The sequence below is a fragment of the Euwallacea fornicatus genome, chromosome 8 (genome assembly GCF_040115645.1).
Source record: "Euwallacea fornicatus isolate EFF26 chromosome 8, ASM4011564v1, whole genome shotgun sequence".
NCBI lineage: Eukaryota > Metazoa > Arthropoda > Insecta > Coleoptera > Curculionidae > Euwallacea > Euwallacea fornicatus.
Genome location: NC_089548.1, coordinates 1954608 through 1979814, shown reverse-complemented (window position 1 = coordinate 1979814; position 25207 = coordinate 1954608). Strand labels below are relative to the sequence as shown.

The window sequence follows — 25207 nt, the reverse complement described above, 5'->3', positions numbered from 1 at the left end:
TTTTTTCTTTTTTTTTCGCTTTTATATCCTCTTCCCTCAAACTACCAAAAAAATTACATTACCAAACCTCGCTGTGACGCATGTTCTTCTCCCTATACTGTGAAAAATACTCAGATCAGTTCTACATTACAAGTGTAAACGGGCGTCGTAGGGCGCAAAGACGGCTTTATCAAATATTACTATCCATTAATTAAAAGGTTTAACGTAAATACTTCATTTCACTTTTAAAAAATTGTATTTCTTCGCCACCTCCTCTTACACCTCAAATGTAAAGGTACACTGATCTATTATTATTATAAACACTCTCCGAAAACGTGAGTTTTCGTCACTGTAATAGCTACAGTTCGTTACAGTCATCCATAAATCCATTTAAGAAAAATGTGAGTTTGTCATTCCTATAATGATAGCGCCATCAAACAGTGAATTATCATGAAACTGTTTTCAGAGTACTTAAGTGCCCATTTGACATTTACATACAACCAAATTTATATGGAATCACTTAGTAATTATGAAAAACATTGTTACGGTTGAAAAAATCATTTGAAGATAAAAAGCAGGCAATCCAGAAACGTTTTATTATAGTAAACAAATTATTGAAGCAAATTCTGTATTTAGTAGAAAATTAAATCCAAGATAAATAAAAATTTAAGAAAAAAAATATTTTTTTAAATTTAATTTTCAGTATTGCCTCCCCTAGCGATAATAGAAAAACGAATTTGATGAGGCATGCTCGCCATTAAATTATTAATAGCTTCTTAGGGAACATTTCTCAATTCTTCTAAAACTGTTTATATTAATTGTTCGGCGTGAGAAGAGTTATTTTGACTTGCTCTAATCCTTATTTTAATTTTATGCCACAAGTGCTCAGATTAAAATACCGTGAAGAAGGCCGACCTAAAACCGATACATTTTCCACTTATAAAAGCGTTTTAAATAAAATTTGCACAAAGAAAAAACTTATAATTTCGCTAAAACTATGTCGAAACACAAAACCTGACAGCACAGGAACAAGTCTAATCACGTTTTCATGATTTAAACAGTTTTTATTGGCAAACACGTTCGATTTTTATTCGCTTGTTTTTCTCGTAAATTCTTCCCACATAAATTTGGTCGTGTGTATTTTATCCTGGAATTGATAAGGACATCACACAGAAAGTGTGCTCAGACTGTCTCTAATTTAATGATAGCCCATATTTGCCCATGGTCTGAGCCGACGAAACCTTGGGGAAGCAAGAATCACACATGGATTTGGCCGAACCGCATAAGGGTGGCGTCCTTCTTGCCATTGCTGATAACCACAGTGATGGTACAGCATCGATGCTGGATGGACACACCAGGCAACAACTATCGTCAATTGTCGAATATCCAGCAGTTTTTCCGTGATAAAAAAATAAGGAATATTTTAATCCAGTTATTTTATCGTTTTGGAACGTCGGACGAAGCGGTGAGGGTGGTTGTTTCTTTAAAACTACACCTCCATCAGAACACCTTAAATTCAATACAATCTGTGCTCATTTGCAGGGGCCGACCTTAATCAATGTAGAGGTCGCATAAACTTTTATGTGTTATGTGGACATAAAAAATAATGTCTCTATAGTCCTATTAGCTTGTGCGTTGCATTAATGATTAATCAATACCCCAATAATCACTCAAATCGCAACTTGATTATAAAAACAATCAGTAGTTCCAACGACATTTCAACGGGCTATTATGCACGAAAGCAGCCGGCACTTCCTCACGCTGGTTTATTCATGGAGTGGCTTATTTTTTATTCTGTTGGTAACTGTTTATATCCCATTATTCAAAGAAGTAATATCCGAAGTCATTATGCTGATCATTTATAACAATTGTTTGCTATGTGCCCCGTATCCATTATTGACGACCACCTGTATTTTTTCTATGCGCCAGAGGTTAATGCTTATGATCTCTTGGCGCCTTCAATCACACAACATGCAATTAGGTGGCCCTAATAAATTATCATGTTTCGAAAAATGTTCATGCATGTGGAAAAGTTGCTGTTTACATGAAAGTTTAATGTTGGACAATCTAAAGGGTAATAGGTCAGCAAGGGTGCGGGTCAACAACCATCGGTCCGGGGGCAATTTTTGTGCCATTTCGAAGTTGCAAAACCTGGAAGTTTAATAATATCTCGTTAATGAAATTATTTAGCATAAAATGGCAAATGAGAGGAATTAATTGTAATTAAGACAGGTGATATGCAAAATATCAGGAAAGTCATTAGTGGGGGCCCTTAGGCGGTCTGCTTTAATCGGCGTGAAGAAATTGGTTCGACTTCGACCTCAACACGAGATAAAACTATAATTGTTTGCCACATCATAACGATTCGATTACCTTTTACAGTAATTATATCAAATGAGTACCTACATCGGAAATTATCAATATATAACTATAAATATTAAGGAATTTCTCGCTCTCTTCCACGTCCCAGTATGTCCCCTGTAATTAGTTAACGAAGGGTCTCTTTTGAGCGCGAACCAAATGGACGAAAGGTATATTTTTGATTTGCCCTTTGCGTGGATAGCCGTTAAGCACACTTAAAAGGGAGTCACAAGAGGACCCTTGACCCTTTGATATGATAAAACTTTAAATAACGACACTATTTATTATTACACGGTATGACAGAAAGGGTTAAATGAATACTACTGACGACGAATATGAATATTTTAGATGTTTTTCTGAATTCATAAGGAACTAAATAAAAAAGGAACCCATTTAGGGTCGTCGAGTTCCTTAAAAAATCCTTTTTATTATTTATATATATATATATAAATAAATAGGGTTGTTGGTAACTCGATATGTTCCTTTGAGGAAGTGGTAGAGCATGAGGTAAGGAGTAAATTGAACCCACATGTACATACTCCAAAATTCACTAAATTTTGAGTTACTTCATTTTTTTTACTGTAAATTGAGGGTCTTAATGATTTCAGAGTGATTTTTCAACGAATCCTTTTTAATTTTTTTTTGCTTTCGCTAATTGGTTAGTTGCCTAACATTATGATTTTCCGTATGAAATCTAACGTTTCCGAAAACATTTGCATTATGTGAAGATTTTCAGCAAAAACTTCCATAAAATAATTTATGAACATCACCTATATTAACTTCTTCTGCCCAGTTTTAAAAAATATTTCAAAGTCACATAAGCGCAAATTATTCTAAAAAACTTTCTCATTTGAATAGCTTTTTAGTGAGGTATAATATGTTCAACAAATCTTTTGAGGTTCCAAAAAAATAGTCGAAATGCTTGAAGTGAACAATTTAACTTAAATTTGTAATTGGAAAATTAACAAAAAATGGTGTAAATTTGAATATAAAAACACATAAAAGAATACATCAAATACATTTAAATTGAATTATTGCTCATTCTCAATGTGACCATCTTTGTTCTAAATGCGTTGTCGACAATTTCTTCTAATTAGCGTTCTTGTTACTCTTATCGTTAATGTTTTTCCTAGCTCGTTAGCTGTGTCAATGATTCTCTATCTTAGAGCATCAATGTTTGCTATAGGTGCAAGTAGGTCCCTATGCACCAATGTTTTCATTGCGCCTCAAACAAACGTTCCATGGGTGTTTTTATTATTTTTATTATAAATTATTCCTCACGAAAATAATTAACTTAAATTGACCACTTCAAGCATTTAAATTTTTTTGGAGGAGATTATATATACAGGGTGTTTCTGAATAGGTGGAAAAGAATTTAATGAGTGAATCCTAACCCAAATTTAAAACGAAAAGTTCATATAAAAACAATTCAAAAGTACTTTAGCTTCGACACACAAGGTGTTAACAAATACTTGTCACATTGCTTTGTGACAGTTTCCGGCGGCTAACAGCCAATAGTTGTCAAACCTGACAGCATACAAATGAAACAAATAATCGTGGCCAACTTCACTAAGTTTTACTTTATTACTTAAAATAATTGATGTAGAACACCTTTGACTAATATCGTGAATATTACCTAAATCATTGATTTGGAGCGAAATTTTGCGAGAGACTGAAAAGTAAGAAAACTCGATGCGGACTTTAGAAACTTGTCTAAAAGATTCAAAATATTAACAGAAAAAAATGCGATAAAAAATAGCTCAAGACCCATTAAACCGCATCACCCCGTATATGAAATCAAAGTCCAAAAGTTTCCGTTTGTAAGAAACATTCGGTATATGATATGCACAAATTTTCAGCAAGTGTTGATAAAAAATACACAGATAATTAAAAAACGCGAAAAAAAGTGTCTTTTAAAAAAACCCTGTAGATCGAAGCCAAAACATTTTCAGGCATGTCCTTATATGAATTTTTTGTCTTAAATCTGGCTTAAAAATACCCTGTATAATATACAAAGTGTCCGTTTCGAAAACTGAACCGCGAGGATTTCGGTATTCATAAAAGATACTAGGTCGTTTTAATTAGGGCAAAGTCGCACAAATTGGAGTTTAAAACGTATATCGCTTCGAAATTTGAAAAATTACTATAATGAAAAATTTTTATTTTGGAAAAGCGTTTATGTTTTTTCCTGGACTTGCTTGGCGATATAATTCAAAACTATCAATTCAACGCTAAGAGACTAGCTGACTATTTGTGTAAAATATATGCCGGTCGAGTCATTTGGCCGGCACGTTCACCAGATCTGTCTCCATTAGATTTTCTGTTTTAGGAGGAAACCTCAGCTACCCAGTCGGGCGATTTAATGTCTAGACTATATTGGTTTTATACCTATTAAAACATCCCCCCTTGGCCGTTTTTCCATCCAAAATTACTGCTTACTATTATTTCAAACAATGATGAGCGTATCTACTGTTCTTAGTTTTTGGCTTTTCTTACTTTTTGGTCTTTTTCCTTTTCACCGATGACTTCCATTAAATAATTATTAACCGTTACCTATATATTCTCATTTTTTTTTTAACATTTCACTCACTATGATTCCTACATTTAATGTTATTTTCATTTCTTCCTCAAATGTGTTCCTATGTGTGGGCAGTCTTCGACACTGGGAGATATTATGCATCACTGTATTTACCATCGTCTCATAGTACCAACATTCTGGCAACAGTTCTTGTTCTAATCTGCATAGGTACTGTCCAAGTAATTGATCTGGTCGTGTTTCTTATTGAACCATATTTCCACCTCGGGGATCGATATTTTGGTCCACGCTGTCATGCTCGCTTTCATTATCCAGACTTTCTACTATTCAACCAGTTCTTCCTCCCTGGCATTATTTCTTCTATCCCTGCCTCTTCTATGAATTTCTGTTCTCTCTGCTATTAAAATGCCAAACGGCATAATCTCTGTGATAACCTGCGCCGCTTCCATTAAAACAGTTCGATATGCTGAACATACTCTTGTGCGACTTTTTTTGTACCTTCCTTAATTGATTTTTATATTTATAGAACCCGATGATTTATTTTCGTCATATATTATGCGAGAACGGACATTCTATATACAGAGTGGAAATGAGACAGGGGGGCATATTTTAAGGACTGATTTAACATCAGAAAATGTGAAGAAAAGCTGATATAAACACAGGACCGCAAAAATTTCTTAAGAGAGCTACGGCCCTTCGAAGGTGACTCCCAGGAAATACGGAGTGGTGTTCGAAACGAGGGTAGGAGCTGCATTTAATTAACAAATTCCTATATCCTTTGATTTTTATGACGATTTCACATTGCAATGTGGTTTCTTGTCAAAAATTAAGTGAAAAAGTTGCTTTTCATGAATCGTCGTAAGACAAGCTGTTTAATAATGTGTGGCTTTAAAAGGGACATAGCAAGGTGCGAAGCTGAAATTGGGTAGTGAAATTGTGTAGCAAAACTAAATTAATTTCTTTGATACGAAGCGATAACAAAGCTAAAAAACAAAGTTCAAAATCAATAAAAACAATAAATTAAAAAAACAAAATTCCAGAACTACCTCAATTAAAAGTCTTAAAGTGAGTGTTCGAAATGGTCATCATTTGATGGGTCGTAGGTCCCTTAGGAGGCTTTTGCCTTACTTTCTTTCATATTTTTAAATGTGAAATCAGCCGTTAAAGTATGTTCCGCTATTGCACTTACACCCTCTGTACGGACTTCCTATTTTATTTATTGCTGTCTAACTTTATTGCGCAAATAATTTTAAATTTAAAAAACAATTTGAAGAAAAAAAACGTGTTTTGCCCAATACGTAATAACCTGCGCTTATTTACGCCTTTACTTTATTTGACGAGCGTAGAACCCGAGTGGGTACCTCGCAAACAAAACGTCTTAAATCAACGTGTTTACTCCGTACCAGCATGGAACTAGGCCACATTAATCATCGGACAATAACAAGAAAAAACAATTATTAAAATCACAATCTGACGGTCGACCTGGACGGATTGCAGGATAAAAACCAAAAAACTCATTAAAATTGAAAAATCCTCCTGATGTAATAATCTGAGTGGATTGCTCGAAAAACGCATTCTTCACACGTATCTTTAATATGGCGTATTAATACGTCTCCAATTAATTTACATTCGAAATTGCACCATCATGGGTCGCCGAAAGGAGTGGCACGTCCGAGACCATGATGGAATGACCATTTCAGGTATTTTGTAAGAGCTGAAGATGCGGTTGAGTTTCTTCGAGAGTGCGGAGTGTCATGTCTTCAAAGTGTCCCCGTTAAGGTAAGAAAGGATTAGCGATTTCATGGGAAATCAGTTGGTTGGGAGTAAGTCGATTCAACGAATGAAGAGAGGAAATGCTACAAGAGAGCGTTGGCATACAGAATAAGTTAATTTCTTAAAGTATTTTTTTCTACCTCCCCCTTTCCCTTTCTCTGGCGGTTTGGGAGGCAGTGGATGCCTCGAGAGGAGGTTATCACGTTGATCTTCAATGGGGGAGGTTAATGAAAGTGGAAAAACGATGGTTGGCAATAATACCGGAGGGCACCACATGCGAGTTTCTCAATTGGATGCATTATAAGCTAGTTGCCCCATTTGTTTCTGAAGATAATAGGCGCCATGCACAGTCTCGTGCACAGAAGCCACTTAGGACTCAGATCGGAGTGAATTTCTACCTATGCAGACCTCCTTTGGAGAAGCTGAATTGCTCTAAGTTGAGAGACACTTGACTAGTCGCCTAACACAATCGGGGAATTTTTTCTAGAGGGCTACTCACCACGTACTAGCCCATAGCAACAGGTGCCCCTATTACTGCCCATTTGGGGAATGATTATAAGTGAAGAGGCAAGTCTCGAGCGGTCCTCGGCCCTCTCTGCATGGTCATTGAAAAACCCCTGTGACCCTATTCCCAAAAACCCTGTTTCCACTTGCAGTACGAAAAGGTTAATTGGAGGAGGCTGTTTGAGGCTCATTCTACTCCTCAAATCATCTCGTAGATGATTATTAATTAATGTAAATTTGAGTTTTCAGTGCTTGGATGACGCCCTCAACATTTAATTTTTTTTTTGAGAGAATACTACGTTTAGTGAGAGATCTCAATTTTTGAACAGGGGCTAGTTCGCTTAAGTTTGACCTCTTGAGAACCTGCTTGACTCGGAGACACCAATTTGACCTTTTATAACACCCACGTAGAAATCTCAAGTTGAGAAAAAAATTGGAGGTGAAAAAGGGAAAATTAAGTTTGAAGATTTGGTTTTTAAAGGTTTGCAAAGTTCGGCTTATTTTACCTTTTTAAAAACACAAAAGCGTACGTTGGGAGTACTGAAATGAACTTTTGTGGCGATTTGAGGGTTATTTTGACCATTATACCAGGGCGAAATAATAAATCAGCGGTTGTTTGCGCTTTGCATGCTCTTAGAAATTCGGTCAATTTTGAACTTTCTTAATAAAAATCGTAGAAATAAATTGCTATAACGGCAGTTTCGACGAACTTTCGACCCCTTCACTGCATTTGTAAGTTTTACGATGAAACGGTCATAGTTGAAATTTTCCGCGTTCCTAAACGCGAGCGCAGAAAACTCGAATTTTCGGGTCTGTAAAACACGTCTAGCCATTTCAATAACATGCCGGGTGATGACCAATCACACGCATCATAAATTCTTACCGTGTGTAACAAACAAGGCGGTTAGCGGTAATTTCACTAGAAATGATAAGCTGTATGAAAAAAACCGCAATAATGTTATTAAATTCCTCCACATGGCCCTCCCACCTTCGCGTTGAATAACGTTTGTTTACATCAGGTAGAAGAAGCACGTAAACGTATAAAACAACCGGCAAATCCGCTCTTCAGTGCATTCACATATCACTACGAAAGTAGAAACTTGAAGTGTTAAAATAGTGAACTATTTCTATACGCAATCTTTGGCCCCTGGCCAATAATAGATGAGCGGTTTGTTCAGTTATCTCACGCTTAAACAAAGTTTCACTTAAGTAAGATGAGTAATCTCATGGAAGAGTGCAGGAATTCGAGCATCTGCGACTTGCCGATCAGCGTGGCTGGACAAAAAATTACGGGAGAAGTGAAGGAAGATTTAGTGCAATTCATCCGGGGTTTAGGGAGGTTATTCTACGTTGTCCCCCCTGAGGACACCAGTTTCTCCGACGCCGAGGACGTGCCCAAATTCTTCTATAACGTAAGATTAACAAATACCCAATAGGATTTACGAAAAATTGCACAGTAAATTAATGCATTCAACCGATAAACTTTTGATAAAAGCTTTATCTCGCAATTTGGACTAAATAATTGTTTTTGATTCATATATAACCCATATTTGTGCAAAATATGCGGATAAGTCTCCGATACGTCGCTACGTAGTGCGTGAATTCGGTTCAGTTTCACTGGCGCTTACGAGCGCACAACATGGATTTTTCTCATAAATTAATTAAAAAAAGCGTCTTTTATTCCCATCAGGCCTGGCCCTATTTCCTCCTCTTCATGGTAATCGAGAACCTCATTCTATGGGTCGAAAACAGGAAGACCGCACGACTGAACGACAGCATTACAAGCTTGTCCCATGGAATATTTCAGGAGTGCGGAAGGTACGTTACGTGTTTTTAACTTTTAAATTTGCTTAATAAATTGTTATACAGGGGGTTTCGAAAAGTTGGTTCACAACTTAGAGATGAAAGTAGAGGCAAGAATAGTAAAAAATTCCGGTGAACATTGGCGTAATATGAAAATGATAAAAATATAATCCATTTTCTTTAAGAAACTGCCATACTTAAATATTGTTCGTTCTAAAGCCAGTTTTCTTACACTCGCAGTAGGATTACGGTCAAAAAATCTTAAAATTAATTCGCCTAAATCATGCCTACGCCCCCTTGAACAGTGAGATTCACGATATCTTGAACTTCGGGCTCCTGATTCCGTCGTTTTTGCCCAAATTTTACCTAAGCAATCTTGCGGAAGGTTGCCTTCTGCAAGAATGTTTAGGGCATTCAGACTATGTCCGTTGGAGAAACCAAGAATAGAATGCATATCGGCATATTCGCGGTTAGCAAAAGCATGTTGGTTTATGGTTGCAAAAAAATGTAATGAAACGCAAAGTCGAGCACAAGATTTCGAAGTAAGAAACTAAAGTAACGAAAGAATTTAAATGGGAGCGCAGGAATTACTACAATGAAACTATCACCATGAAAAATACCTACTTTGTCAAAATGCTACAAGATGTTACTCTTCTGAGTCATACATTATTTAAAAAATAACAATTTCTGACTAAACTACACAGACTTAACAAAAAGAAACATAGAGACATTGTTTGTTCAAAAAAGTCTACTTAATTAAAAAAACAATATAATTTGTTATTTCATAGACTTAAAAAACAATTCGGAAAATTTCTGTTAAGTATAGTTAAAAAACTACCCTTATTTATAATCGAATTTGATGAAATCTATGATAGTTGAAGCCCTTATGGTGCGAACATTACCTAAAATTTTCATTCCCTTGTCGTAATCAGGAAGAAAAAATTAATTTACAAACGATAGGACTCTTTTGAAGGGCCGTATCTCAGTAATGGTGCTCCACTGGGCCAACGTTTATAGAAACTTTCTTTACCATTCTTGCCTCTACTTCAACCTCCTTAAGTTCTGTGTGCCCCTTTTGCCAAACACCCTCTATAAAACTTGACCTAAACTAACTTACAAATTTGCTTTAAAGGTTGCTCTTTAGAGGCTCTGAAAGTTACCTCTATTTCTACATATATAAAAACTTCAGAATTTGCGACTTACCCTGGGATTGGCCGCTCACATGGTACCTAGCAGCTATCGGGGTGGACTTCTGCTATTATTGGGTGCACAGAGCATGCCATGGTAATTTTTCTGCCGCTTTCCAGCAGCAAGTTCACTAACAAATCAATATCCTTGATCCAGAAGTGCACATTTTATGGGCTCAGCACCAAGTTCATCACAGCTCGGAAGACTACAACTTAGCAGTAGGCCTCAGGCAATCAGTGCTGCAGGGATGGTGCGGATTTGTAAGAATTTCGGTAATTATCGGAAATTCATCTTGACTAACCGTCTTCCTTAGATATTCTATTTGCCGCTGGCCTTGGTGGTGCCTCCTTCGCAGTTCGTGACTCATCAATACTTCAATCTGCTCTACCAGTTTTGGATTCACACCGAAACAGTGAAGACTCTAGGTCCTTTGGAGTGGATCTTCAATACCCCTAACCACCATAGAGTGCACCACGGTAAGATTGCCGCTGTAGAATCGTTTATGGGTAGGTTAAATTAGGTTATTTTAGGAAGTAACATCTACTGCCTGGACACCAACTACGGGGGTGTGTTAATAATTTGGGATCGCATTTTTGGAACTTTCGCCAGAGAGAGGGAAGATGAGGAGATTATTTATGGTTTGGTGTATAATCAGCCCTCATTTAATCCCCTCCATTTGCAAGTGAGTTTGGCCTATTAACTCAAACAGACTTTTGTTTACCCCGTATAAAAATTTTTAGACTTTTTATACCAAATACGTAATTGAACGGTTTGGTGCCATGGAGGGCTACAAAAACAAATTGGCGGCCATATTTTATGGTCCCAGTTGGCAGCCTGGGAAGCCGCGTTTGGGACTAGAGGAGGACAAAGTTAAAGTAACCAAACGGGACAAATTCGACGTCCAGATCCCGTTATGGTGCAACATCTACCTCCTCGTTCATTTTACTGTAATGGTATATGGATTCCATCAGTTAGCCCTGCGTTACTTGGTAATATGCCAACGAAACCCATTATTAAGCAAAAAAAATACTTAAGATTATTTTTCTAGAACTTAAGCCCAGTCACAGTACTAATCTTCGTGGTGTACATCATCGCATCTTTGACCAACATCGGGCTGCTCTTCGAGAATCACAAATACGCCCCTATTTATGAGGTTCTCCGGTGTATGGTTTTAGTAACAGCGGTACAGAGGCTGAAATTCCCTGACATCGAGTGCAGCACCCTGCTGGCTGCGGAAACCTTCTTTTTGGTCTCTGGAATTTTCTGGTTTTTGAAAAGTATCCGGATTCTGGATATTACGTGCACCTTGAAGCCCAAGCCCGCGTAGAAGAAATCAGTTCCTAGAAGCCAGAAAAATACTGGTCAAGTGATATATTCGATGTGATTGTTGTAAATATTAGACGTTAAGATAGATTTAAGTGTTTCTATTTACCAAGTAAATGGACGTATTAAACGTAATTTGTCTAATTTCCCTCGTTTTCCTTTAAAAACCGCCGCCACAGAATAATAATCTATTGGATCGTTTTGGGGATTACGAGGGTAAACACCGTCACGTGCGATGATTCCACGATTGAATCAACCCCTAAGCCGGGAGTTTGTCTGCTATTTAAGTAATTTAGAACGTAAAAAATGAAAATAGTCTCTTTTGAATTAGGAGGAACCGCATTTTTTTTAGAAAGTTCGATTTAATTGTGTTGGACGCAACGTCATTACAACGTAATATTCACAGACATTTTGGGTGAAAAATCACGACAAATTAGACTTATTTCTAGTACTTGTTATTTAAGATAATTCCTAAAAAAATCGACTATTTCTCATCAAACGTTCTCTAAATTCCACATCGTACAGTCACTAGCGATCAAAATTTACTTTCAGTTCCAAGGCCCTAATATCTACCCTGCATAACATCATAAATGCATTACATCACACATGACATCAAATTTGTATTCGAACTGGATGTCAACAGTATGTGACTTTAACGTTATTATAAGGTCATATTAACGTCGACCCAAAACCTTTTAATGACATATCGGTTTTCTAGTAGAACTTTTGACGTCTAAAAATTTGGTCAAAAATGCGTTTCAAATTATACTAAAATTATCCTTCAGGCTGCTAAGTAGTAAGCTCAAAATAATTCCCTTCTAATCACTCGACGAATCTTCGTACTGACGAAAATCCAAATGAGTTTAAACAGATTGCTACGTGTTACTCAGCAAATATTTTACGTAAGGTTATTCAAAAATAATTAGAGATTATCAACATATGCCAGGTGTCCAGGCGGAGCCTGGACATAGGAGATTTACATAGGAAACAGATTTTTATTTTTTGCCTTTGCACGGATTATACAATTAAAAAACTTTTACACGGAGGCCATTCTACTCAAGACTGGCCATCATTCCGTAATTTTGTTAATCTTCCAATTAGAGCCGTTTCGACTCAGAACACCCCCAAATTGAAAAAAATTGAATGTCCCGCGTAACCGTTCGAAGTCACGATTGGTCGTAATCAAGGTCAGAATTAAACGAATACAAAATTTTTACTCTGACCAATCGTGGCATCGAACGTTTATGTGCGGAATTCAAATTTTTGAAATTTCAAGGTGTGTTCAGCCCAAACGACTCTAATTCGAGCATTAAAAAAATTGCGGAATGACGGCCGGTCTTGAGTACTATGACCTCCTAGTAGAAGTTTTTCAATTGGATAAACTGAGCAGGCACAAAAAAATAAAAATCTATTTCTCATGTTAATATCCTATGCCCAGGGTTCGCCTGAACACCTAGTATGATAAGTAGTATAGGATAGTATGGTGACTGTACACCATTTGTCAGAAAATGGCAACACGGTAACGATCGTTGGTTTTAAAATTATTAAGGCGACAAACTGCATGACGTGAGCTGTCAACCAGTGACTAGCATTGCCAAAATATGAAGGTTCATCTTCGACTTTAATTAAAATTGTTATTGTCAATTACTTTCTAAAATGCGTGACCTTCAGTGTGAATTGAGAATGTTTGTTTACTCGATCATTATCGGCTCCTGATGTTTAACGACGTGCATATACCTTTCTCACTGATTTACATGCGGGAATTGGCAACACGACCACGTCCTTTGATTTTAAAACCGCAGTGACATGAGCTGTCAAACGTTCGCATTGTTGCCGAGCTGTGGAGGTTGTCTTTTAGGTCAAGGAGTATTGGTAGGATTCGTTCACAAGAGTAAATGTTGCGGTATACCTGGGAAAAAATTGTCTTACGTGTGGTTCAGAATCAGGGTTAATTAGATATTTGGAAGTATTTCCTTCCAGGGTGGGTACTTAATTAATTATTTTCTTAACGTCATTCCGTCAGTATCATAGCTCTTGACAAATCAAAAGTCTAGGAAAGTTACCTTCCGTTTCAGTCCACCTAATAATACCATTGGACATTCGTATTACGTGACATTCTAGATGGACGTCAAAGAACGTTAACTTTAACGTGATTTAGACGTCATCGGAATATTTTATTGATTTTTGTAGCTAAAATTTATTGTCGAACTTTTCTGTAAGAACATCCTAGAAGGTCTTTCGGCCCAATTATCCACTCGCTCCACTTCTTTTCCTCGTCATTATATGCATCACACGCAATCACAAAATTATGCCGCTGTACGCTTCATAGTTACGGCACCAAACTCGTTATAATTACAGGGAAAAGTATTGAGGAAAAGTTCTCTTTGAAGACGAATTTGTTGTTTTATTAATGCTCCTTATGAAGTTTTCTCCCATACGTATACCAGCTGCATTACTTGATTGAAGCAAAAATAGAGAAGACAACCTTTAAACAAATTTTAATCAATTGGATTGAAGCGTTTTCGGTGATATGTGAATCATTGTTCCAAAATTGAGTTTACATAACGTAACGTTACACGAATGTTGATTTAGCGATCACGGCGGAAGAATGTATCCCTAATGGCTATATAATTTTTTAAGGGGACAGATCAATAGGTTAATCAGATAAATACATAAACACTGTCCACGTAGGTAAAATTTAAAACTTCAGAGTTTCTATCAAGCCTATAATAAAGATCAATAATCCATTAACTATAAATACTAGAAGATTCAAATTTACCATTGAAATGAAAGCTACCGCACAAAGCTGCACCTAAAATATGTAAATCTGAAGCTCTAATGAGTGGTATTAGAGACGGTAAGACGTGAACCACATACAATGTACTTGCTAGGGATCCATGCCAGAAAGTCATAAGCCCTGAGAGAATATCGAACGTAAACAGGTGTTGCAGGTGACACGTAGGTTACGATCCCTTTTATTAGAGAAATCAGTCACCCTTCGATGGGGAAATATGCTTTTGACCGGAATTATAGGTCGTGAAGACGAAAAATTGTGAAGAACTCGCCTGGTGGAAAACAGACCGAAAATCATCAAAAAGAACTTAATGCACATCAACAAAAACATGTACAGAAATTCGCGTCTTGAAATCTAAAAAAAGATTAACAATGTAAAATGAAAATGTTGATAGTTGAAAAGTCTGGAGATCTGGGTGATTAAAGAAAAAAATTAATTTGGTTTTATTGAAAAAAGTGGAACATAAATCTGGCCACACGTGATTTTGCGCTGCCTTGTTGAAGACCTGAATTCGAGAGAATCAAAGGATAGGGTAGAATATGATGTTTCAACACTTCATGGATGCAATGCTGAACCGTCATATTAATGAAGATCAATGATGACTTGCTGCCATGAGCAACAGATTCCGGCTCTACTTCTTTGCGGTCTGGTGTACAAAACTCTGTACTGAAAATTGAAGATCGCATGCTTCACCCACTTGAATACTCCTTTTTGCTCAACCATTACGCATATTCATTGTGGGAGAGAAACCTTGGATTCGTCAGGAAAGATAACGGTATACAAGTTGAAGTTCCATTTTAATCATTCAAGTTGATTTTGTCAATACCTAGGGGTATAAATAGAGTTTACTAGATTTACTAGTTATTAGAGAGAACGACGCCATCACCGCGATTGGGGGCTTAACACTCAGAAGGTGTTGGTGAGCAGGATCAAGGCAAAATTTATTTTAAGAAAAAACTTTACCAGAATATAAATATTATCAGAAAATTAACCAAAAAGCGCCAAATTCTCCTTCAAAAAAGATAGCAAATCAACAAGAATTTGATGACGAACATAATGATTACATGAGCTTTGCCCGATGCGAAGAAAACTGTACCACTGTGTCTAGCAAATATTGGAAAAAAGATCCCCAAACTCGAGACAGTATCGAACTACGTACTTATGAAATGGGGAAATATTGGAGAAGGGAACATTAAAACCAAGGAGGAGACCAACTACAAGCCTGTGAAATGGGAAAATATCGAAGAAAGGAGTGTGAGCCTTAAAGAAGAAATTGCTCTTACCATCTATGAAGCTCTATGAGTGTAAAAGTGTCCAGGAACGGAATCATCTAACATGAACACTTCAAACCCAATCCCAGGAAGCTGTGAGTGCTTTTAGATAGCATCGGCACTATCTGCCGAAGGGCCAGTTTTGTGATTTGATTTGTTACTAAAACCAATATGTATTTTCAACATCAAGGGCAACCAAGTTTAAACTCAACCGGTGACACACATCCGGTGTTGATATACGTCAACACCCAAATAGAGTCCTTGTGGTCAATTAACAAGGGGTTGACGATTTTCTAAATGAAATTCTAGAAGAGGACGTTATAAAAGAAATTATATGATTGCGTTTGTTAAGAATGTAGTCGTTGTTCAGAAGAAAGTTAGATCAATACGATTCTGCATCAAACTACAAGAAATTTAATTGCACAACTAAAAAAGACTGCTCCCGATTGTCACGTAGAGATGAAACTTTAGCAAATTCATTAGATTCGATACTTTTAATCCAAATCCTGAATATACTGGGTCATTCGAATTCGAAAATCGCAACGAATGGAATAGAAACAATCCAAAGGTTTTTATCCCTCGTTAAATGCATCATATTCCAGTAGATTTCCCTGATGCCGTAAATCATTGGTCTGCAAGCAAGTCTCCATGAAGCGAATCAGGCCCTTAAATAAAGGACTGATCTTAATTTTCTGTAGTTTTTCGATGATGTCTTGTACTTCCCTTGTGTTCCACTTTCCTTAAATCATAACCGAAAATAGCACATTACCGCATTGAAACTTCTAATCCTCTTGCAGTAGAAATCTCCCTAAAGAATAAATAATAAATGTATTATGAGTAAACAAAATTATTACTACCTACTGGGTGTTCTGTTCTCTATGCTTTCATATACTTTCATGAAGGATTGTGCCAGGAAACAGTTATGATAAACATCAGGGATAAACATCATTAGCCTGAGTCAATTTAAACACCCCCACCCGACATTACACCTGTACTGCACCTCAAATTGTGAGAATCTTCACCTGCCTCCCTCACGGCCGAGTTATGGAAACTTAAATTACCATTAGGGGTGCTGGGCAAAACCTTTAATCGTTAAGTAGGCATGTTATTGGGAGGTTCTCATTAGGTTTAATAAATATTCATTAAAGGAACTTTTTTTTTAAGCAGAGTAAGGGTAACGAAAAGAAACAATTCCTAAAGACAGTGGAGATTTAGGTAAAATCGCTGGGAGTGGTTAATCCCTGAAATCCTGAAGTTTCAAGTAAACAGGACATTTTTATGTAATTTTCAACCAATAAGGAGCAATCCAGCTGCGCATAGTACAAATAGGCGGGCTCAATCTGTCCCCAACACTCCCAATGGGAAAGGAGAGTTTTCGTATTACCAAAATTTAAAAATGTTTCCAATAATTTATATTTTAATAAAAATTTTCTACAGACATATTTACAACTACTGCTTTGTTTACATGCAAAATATTGAATTTCAGCCCCTGCAAAGGCCGTTTGCTTAAGGGTCGTTTTTAGGTAGTTGGTGTGAAAACTCCGCCTCTAAACAACTCTTAGCAACGTTATGTTTCTATAACATAATAATGTTATGACTTCTCAAAAGCTTGCATGATCATTCTTTGTCCAGTGTTTATTCAAGGGGTGATTGTTTGCTGGCGTCCGGGATTAATGGGTTTATGCCCTCTTCGCGAGTTTTCGGGGAGTGCTAGGATAGAAGATGAAACTTGCATAGAGAGGATTTTAATGCTCGACGTAACACGTGGATTATGAACCCTGTGATCAGTGGGATAAGCTATCCTTTGGGAGGACTTTCTGAGTCCAATCCGTTGTTGTCACACACAATGGCGCACTTCTCCACCTACAACTTTATAAAGAATTGTAATTATTTGTTTGATACGCCTGGCCAAGGTAGGTTAATAGCACTATAGAAGCAACATACACGGAAACAACTCAAAGGAAAAAAAAAAGGTTTTTAGTATTTGAATACAACGATGAAATCAATTACGATTAACGTTTGAGCTAGAAATCTTGATACAGAAAAATATTCGAGTTTAAATACTCGACGCAACTTTTCGAAGCCGTAAATAAGCTTATAAACAAAAGGCCAATTTTTATATTTTCTTCATTTAAAACGACAGAAACTAAACTTTTCACAAACAATTTTCAAAACCAAAAACAAACTCTCGCGTTTTGGCAACACGCGTTAAACAACTCATGTCGCATACCGCATCATTTTCGCAACAAGAAACGTTGCCATGTTTTCCTTCTTTTCATAGAGTAATTACGCAAGAAAACGGTATCAACTCTAAGAAGATTATTAGATACCGTAATTGCTCAATTAAATTAGACCAAAATTGTCGCCATGGTTTTTGCACTGATGGTTGCAGTGTTAACATTTTCTGCCCGAGATGTGCTCACAATAAGTTTTTTCCTTTTTTTTTGAGAATCGTATAGAAATCCAAGAAAATTAAGGAAAACCGCATAATAATTCTTGTTTAAAATAAAAGCTTAAATGATCCTAAAATTTAATGAAATATCTCAATTTGGCAACACGAACTACACTTTGTGTCAAGCGGTACAATCACATGTCAACTTTGAAACAAAAGAGCGTAGCTTTATTGCAAGTTTTCTTCTTGGAAAAAAGCAGATGGCCAAATTTCATTATGAGAATGTAGATTTTTGTGCTTTAGATTCAATAGTTGTTTGCTGCGTCAAGGATAGGTCATGAAAGAGGAGCAACAGGGGCCTGAAAGTGACTTGCTCGATAAAAAAGAAAAAATGAAATAATAACATCAATTAATCACGTTAGCACGCAAAATGCCTTAATGTAATTTTCGTGCAAAATTCCAAAACTTAATTTTATTTTAAAGTTATCCGGTATCATCATAAAACATGGTTTCTGTCTGGTGTGATTTCATGTGACTGCATTAATTTGTTTCGGAACGAACCTATTTGCAAAATGTAAAATGATAGTCACGCAATACAAGCCTCCCCTAGCATTTACATCATATTATTTTCTCTATTTCAGAGGTTCATTTGAAAGCATTGAGAGAAATAGCGGCAGCAGCTCACAATTCAACAAATACTGAAAATCACAGTTTATTCGCGAGTCAAGAAAACGACCCTGGAGTGCAAAATTTAATGCCAAAAAACATATTTGGACAGGCCAATTTACTGCCCTATTCCCATCCCTTGCAATTGCTTCAAAGGGACTCTATTGGTACTGCATATGATTTTTTTCAAGTGGGAAATGTAACTGCAATATGGTTGCAGGTCGTTCACTTAATTTAGATCAAAACTTATCACCTTCTATGCCGAGCTGCTGCAGTTTTAAGAAACGTAGCGAAAAGAGGCCGATTCCAGAGGATCAAAAGGATGATAAGTACTTTGAAAGGAGAAGAAGGAATAATCAGGCTGCCAAAAAGTCTAGAGATGCACGGAAAATGAGGGAAGATCAGGTAAAAGTAAAAAATCCCCTGTGTAAATCTTTAAGGAATTATAAATATCCTTAGAATCTTTAAAATTCTTTCAGATCAGGAAGCTCTGTGAAAATTTTGATGAAAAACTCTTAAAAATAAAAAAGTATATATATGTATATCCATACAGGAACAAGGCAAAACGCTATTTTTCTAATTTTTCTCCAGAAAGATGTCTACTGAAATTGAAGGGTCTTCCCAAATCTGCAAACCTTGGGTTTCCTGCAATATCTGGCAACACTGTCTGCGCATCTATCCGAATATTAGCTCACTGAAAATTGATGTCTGTATTTAATAACAAATGGCAAGCACATTGTTGCCAGTTCTATCAGAAAATCCTGAATTAGTTGTTGATTCGCCTGAAAGGTTATACGCTACTCAAAATAGTCAAAAAGAAACAAACCGAACAAAAAGATATTTTGTGACGTTCCTCCTTTTTCCCCTGCGTTCATCAATTGACATCGAGATGTACTTTACCGTAGGTGGCCTTAAGGGCGACGATATTAGAACATGAAAATGCCATTTTAAGAGCGCAGGTAGTGACCTTAAGGGAGGAAGCCTCGTCTTTAAGACAAATGCTTTTGCACCGGAAGCCTTATGAGATCAACACGACAGAGGCTCAATTATGTGTGCTGAGCCAATAATTAAGGTTAATTTTGGATATTATGGTAGTTAATTGAAATATAAATAACATGTTACAAAGAGGCAATTTTTTTACATGGTGTTTAATTTAGTCGCCCTAATTTACATAAATTCGTAGGTTTTTTTTTTATAGAAATCCAGCAATATTGAGTCCAAAACTGCCCTTTAACGAGTCGAACGTGCAAGAAACATCCGAGGGCACTTTGATCTTTTTATACACCTTTATTTACATCAAATGTGTCTCGTTAGCTAAACAAAACCTGACTAAAAAGTGCTTAATTTCTTTATTACGTTAGATACAGCTCAGTCTTATGTAACCGCTATAAATCTAGATAAATACGGGATAGTGACTCCCCGAAATCAACAGATAGCATAATTAAATCCAACAAATAGATACACTTACTGATTAATTTCCTAATGAACGAAGAAATCACTGCGACCTTCGAAAATATTATACTTTTTATTTCATATATCCAAGACGACTTTAACAGCTTCCTCTGGAGACTTGTACGCCACCCCACTGTTGTCCATCAGGCTGACCGGCGTCTCGTGTCCTTTTAAGTACGTCTTGTGCAGCACTAAATGCGACACACTACAAAGAACACCTAAAGCACTAAAGACTTGGAAGGTGTTTTTTCCTCCTATGTATTTATAAAGTACTCCTCCCATAATGCTTCCAATGGAATAACCTGAAGAAGAAAAAAAAAGGAATGGGGATAAAAGAGTAAATTTACACCCTATCAAAAGAAAAAATAGCGCAAACTCAAAATATAAATAACGGAGATGCCAAAGTATTTGATTCCAGTTTCAGAAGGTATCTTCTGAGTGGTTTTGATTCTCTAAGAGAGAATTTTTACAAAAATTAACCCTCTCCAGCACTAATGAACAGTTAAATCTACTCCTAACTAAACTGCTTTTAACGCAATTTTCAGAATAAGAAAGAATATCGGGAAAAAACAATCACAACTTACCGATACCGTCATCCATTCCCGCTGCAATTCCCTGCATCGTGGCGGACGCCCCCGAGGGGGCTAAGTCATTAGCATACGCAACAATAGTTGTATACGTTAAGGCGTAGGTGGGGCCTTGGAATACTAATTCAATCGGTAAGATCCACCAAGGGTTAGGCACGATCGAAATTAATCCGAGCCGCAGCGCGTAGTTTATGAAGCACATGCTGAAGCAGTGGGTGTGCCCGAATTGTTCCAGAATTTTGCCTGAGCGATTATGCAACATATGCAATAAATATCGTATGGCAAAAATATGAGACAAACTACCTGAAATGGAGAAGAAAAGAACTTCTCCTCCTAAAGTCTCTGCCGCAACAATTAAGCCCTCAAGGAGTTTGATGTTTCCAGTGTTCACAGTTGCGGCGAGGTCTTGCACGTACCAAAAGAGGAAATAGATCATAAAACCGTCCAAAACCCCCACCAAAATTGCGTAACTCATGAATGTGATTACATGTCTGTTATTCATTAGTTTTCTTATGTCTTTCAAGAGGTTTTTAGGAGCCTCCATAATTGGCAGCTGTAAATATATTTATGTCGTGAATCATCTTTATTGGAGGATTCCTGGCATATACCTTCAACTTCAGGCAACATAATAAATCCAAGGCAGAGAAAATAACCATGGTGATGATTGCGGGATTGTAAGAAATTGTTTGTCCGGAGAAAAAATTGACGGCATATCCCGCTATTAGGGCCGTGCTTCCAAAGCCTATGGTTCCCCATACCCGTTGTTTTCCATAGTCATATTCATCACCTAAAAAAAGAATCAGATTCCATTGTATGCCAGGTTGGTGGTAATACATTAATAAGATAAAAAAAAAAGGAGATATGGAGCGTTCCATATGATACACTTCTTTCATATTTTTAAACCCGTTTGAAAATCACAATTTAAGTAATCAGATATACGAGGTGTGATATAAAAAAACATAAACGAATAGGAAATCTCAATATTCTTATTAAATATTTTCATTGGCGGTACTTATCACTAGTCTCCATCCCGCCTTAACAATGAGGACTGTATTTACATATCTTATCTGAAATTGTGACCAAATAAAATATTGTGATCAGAAAAGTTTGATTTGACTTTTATCGTGTACATTTCTCCACAAACGTGAAACGTTGCTGCAGGAACTTGTTACCGAGAGACCCTTTTACTAAACTGACCCAATTTTTACACGGATTTAATGGTCAGTTTTCTATTGCGTATACAGCTGGACGTACTCTTTCCAGATATCTCACCTTCCTCTAAACTTCTAATTGAACTCACCAATCACGTCAAAGCAAATGGCATCGCTAATGGAATTAACTACATTGAATCCAATTGTCCCAATCGACATAAAAATTAAAAACCACCAGAACGTCACCGATTGGACGACGGCAATGTTCTCTGTTTCCAGGTTTTCTATACATCTCACTTTGCAGCTTGCGTCTATAGCCGAAAAATTAGTTCCGTCATCAGGGGAGCAAAGTTTGAAAATTGATGACCCGGTCGAATTAATCAAACCTTCACCGTTGCATGACCACATGTCGAAATTGTCAGGGTGGACGAAACACTCTGAGTCGCAGGTAACGGATTTGGTGTGGTTCTCACAACTTACCGCATTGAAATCCTAGAAAAAGTTAGTTTCTTCATCATCGTTTCGCAATTAATATACAGTTAAATTGCTACTATTAAAGAACCTCGGCAGTTTTCCACATGTAAGCGAGTCATTGAAAACGGCCCTCTTTACATGTGAAAAACACCTCGTTTCACTACTGACAACTACTGACTATCAAATTACATGTGTCCAAAAAGTAGTCGTGCAATGAACCATCTACCACAGTTCGACTAATCACTTTCGGCACCGGAATGAAAGCTATCAAAGCATAGGACAAGGTCATGATGAATATAAGGAGCATAAAAATCGCCTTTCTGTAGTCTCTGTAGACGTCCACCAAAATACCGAACAGCGGCTTGACAATCAGAAACGTTATGGGTAATATGCCTGTAACGGTGCCCATTACCAAAGTTGAAATGCCCATTTCTTTACCGTAGACTGAGAGTTGAGGGAGAATTGGGCCCATGGCTAAAAACATTAAAATATGTGATAAATACAGAATATAAAAATATTTTGAAAAATTCGCTACTTATTTACAAAAAACACGCTAACTTACCCGACATGAAGAAAAAGTAGTGCGCCTTTATAGGCAGTAGATAACGATTGATCTTCATTATAGCTTAATCACAGTCACCTGGAAATAAGATGAAATTGCAATGAAACGTTAAAACAGGAGAATGACTCATAGGTATGAGTGAAAATACTATCGCCGCAAACCCCAAAGCCCTTATCTTATCCATGTTAATAAGTAATCATTGGCCTATTGTGGGTTCTGTACAGAGATAGCTGTTTCATGGAAAAAAATGCGCTTGGATAATGTCATATCGATTTTTTTGAGATTTGGGGTAATTTTATTAACTTGGTCGTTCTAGAGGAAACTTGATTAATATAAAAAAAAATACAAATAGATGATTGTTGAAAAATCAAACAAAATGTATGGATGCAAATGAGGTAATACGAAAAAAATCTATCTAATTTATTGCCGAATGCAAATAACCACTTTAAATAGTAAGCTACTATAGCTATGTCGCTACATTAATATCTTCCATTTGGTTGACCTTCCTGATAATTCCATATAATGCAAAATGCTTAAGCAACTAAAATAGATAAAACATAAGTAATTTTCGGTTCAGAATAGTTATGAAATTCTAATGTAAATTTAGATAAGTAACAATAAATGGATCAATAAAAGCACCAGCAACAGAGATCTATCCATCGCCCCTTGCCCTCATTTTTCGATCTCGACAAACGAGCTTTCGATCCCCCAAGGTCGAGCCCTAGTTTTAATTTTCGTATTTTTGCTCATAACCAAATTTACCCAGCATCTTTCACTTAACATTCTTACTGTTAATACATTACTCACATTATTCGAGTTTCAATTCTTCAGCAAACAGAAATCAAATTGTTCTAAAATATGGTTGAACTTGACACCAAATCCACGACTCCGCGCATGTGATACTTACACCACGACACTAACAGACTGTTAAGTTTGCGCAACTAAGCATTAATATTTTTCATTTTAATTGAAAGGGGTTTTAATCAGGACATCAGAGCATTAAAATTTCGTAAATAAACGTTGTTATTTAACCTTGTCTAGAGATAGGAGAATAGTTATTTGATTATGGCAGATGATTGTTGATAAATGTCGGTGATAAGAGCTATTAAGTACAATTATTTAACGAAAACCAATTTCTTTTATGAGTGATGAGAAGTAACATTGCTCGTAAGACACCATTAAACAGAGATCATGTAGCAAACTATGACAAAAGAAACAATGATATAAGGCACAATGTAGGTTTTAACTCCTTAAATTGGTTTTATACTACTTATGCATGGCTGGAAAGAGAATTTTATGACGATTTAAAAGATGTAAATATTCGATTTTGCACCTACATGAAAATAAAAAATTCAATAATTAACCTTCAAAAATAAGGACTTAACAAGAAAACTGGAAAAAACTGCTAGGAAATTCTCAAAAGAGTGTGTTAACAATATAAAACTTTTATTCCTCTAACTATAACCGTATAAGACTTATTAAAAAAAAAAACAACAAACACCGCCAAATTCGTTTTTTTTCTGCTATCTTCGTAATTATTCGGAATTCACCCAGTATAGAAACAGATTATTAATTTACTTTAAATTGCACAACATTTTACTAATTTAAACGATTCTGTACCTATTAGCATTTTCCAGATCTCCATGCTGTTCACATCTATCTGGTATAAACTATATAAGCATTATGAAACCATATAAAAATTATACTTTAGTAAAACATCACATTATGATTTATGGCTTGACAACGACTATAAACGACTGAATGATAGATCGGGAGATGAGTTTATTAACCCGAATTTATTTTTATTGATAAAAATATCTTACAAACATTAAATGCAATGTAAAATTAAACTTATTATATATTAACATGTTCCTCTGTTGCTATAACAGCTATTTAAGAAATCATCAGTTGAGAAATGCATAGCTTTATGTAACGAGTTGGTCCTGCAATATCAATCGAGGTTCCGCAATATAAGATGAGTTACACAAAATGATTTTTTTTTAGCGAATTTCATACGTGAGTTAAGCAGACTTGGCAATGCGGATCGTTAAACACTGTGCAAAAGAATAGTTCAGAATGGGTTAGATTAGAATGAGAAGGGGGTCAAAAAGAAATTACCACGATTCCATAAATTCAAGAAAATTTAAGAATGATCAAAACAGCAGCTCTCAAATTTCGAAGTGCCATCTATAATAAATATCGACAACGCATCTTACCATTTTTCAATTAATAGCAGCAGACACAAAGCTGCAAGCCATATCAAAAATAATACCTTTTAGAGAGCTTTTAATTTAAAACGAATTATGGAAAATGACAATACAACACTGACTTACTAAGAGATACAAGTTAGTGTTCTAATGGTTTTTTGTAAAATTATATTTCATATCTACC

The 25207-nt window shown here is 36.3% G+C and overlaps 3 protein-coding genes across 3 annotated transcripts; 2 read left to right on the top strand and 1 right to left on the bottom strand.

Annotated features, from left to right (window-relative positions):
• Positions 1–8068: 8068 nt before the first annotated feature.
• On the top strand, positions 8069–11597 carry LOC136340732 (alkylglycerol monooxygenase-like). The gene is made up of 8 exons (XM_066285033.1): positions 8069–8565; positions 8844–8971; positions 10089–10240; positions 10301–10404; positions 10458–10620; positions 10675–10826; positions 10885–11133; positions 11193–11597. The coding sequence occupies exons 1-8, from the start codon at positions 8368–8370 to the stop codon at positions 11469–11471; spliced, it is 1425 nt and encodes a 474-aa protein (XP_066141130.1). The 5' UTR covers positions 8069–8367; the 3' UTR covers positions 11472–11597.
• Positions 11598–17171: 5574 nt separating this feature from the next.
• LOC136340733 (nuclear factor interleukin-3-regulated protein) lies at positions 17172–19657 on the top strand. Its single transcript, XM_066285035.1, has 4 exons — positions 17172–17445; positions 18566–18757; positions 18811–18995; positions 19496–19657. Exons 1-4 carry the CDS (start codon positions 17304–17306, stop codon positions 19655–19657), a joined length of 681 nt encoding a protein of 226 aa, XP_066141132.1. The 5' UTR covers positions 17172–17303.
• A 263-nt stretch (positions 19658–19920) lies between these two features.
• LOC136340730 (major facilitator superfamily domain-containing protein 6) lies at positions 19921–23804 on the bottom strand. Its single transcript, XM_066285032.1, has 8 exons — positions 23624–23804; positions 22817–22894; positions 22433–22728; positions 21930–22272; positions 21238–21416; positions 20933–21182; positions 20627–20872; positions 19921–20344 (listed from the first exon to the last, which is right to left on the bottom strand). The coding sequence occupies exons 2-8, from the start codon at positions 22872–22874 to the stop codon at positions 20121–20123; spliced, it is 1596 nt and encodes a 531-aa protein (XP_066141129.1). The 5' UTR covers positions 22875–22894; positions 23624–23804; the 3' UTR covers positions 19921–20120.
• Positions 23805–25207: the final 1403 nt, after the last annotated feature.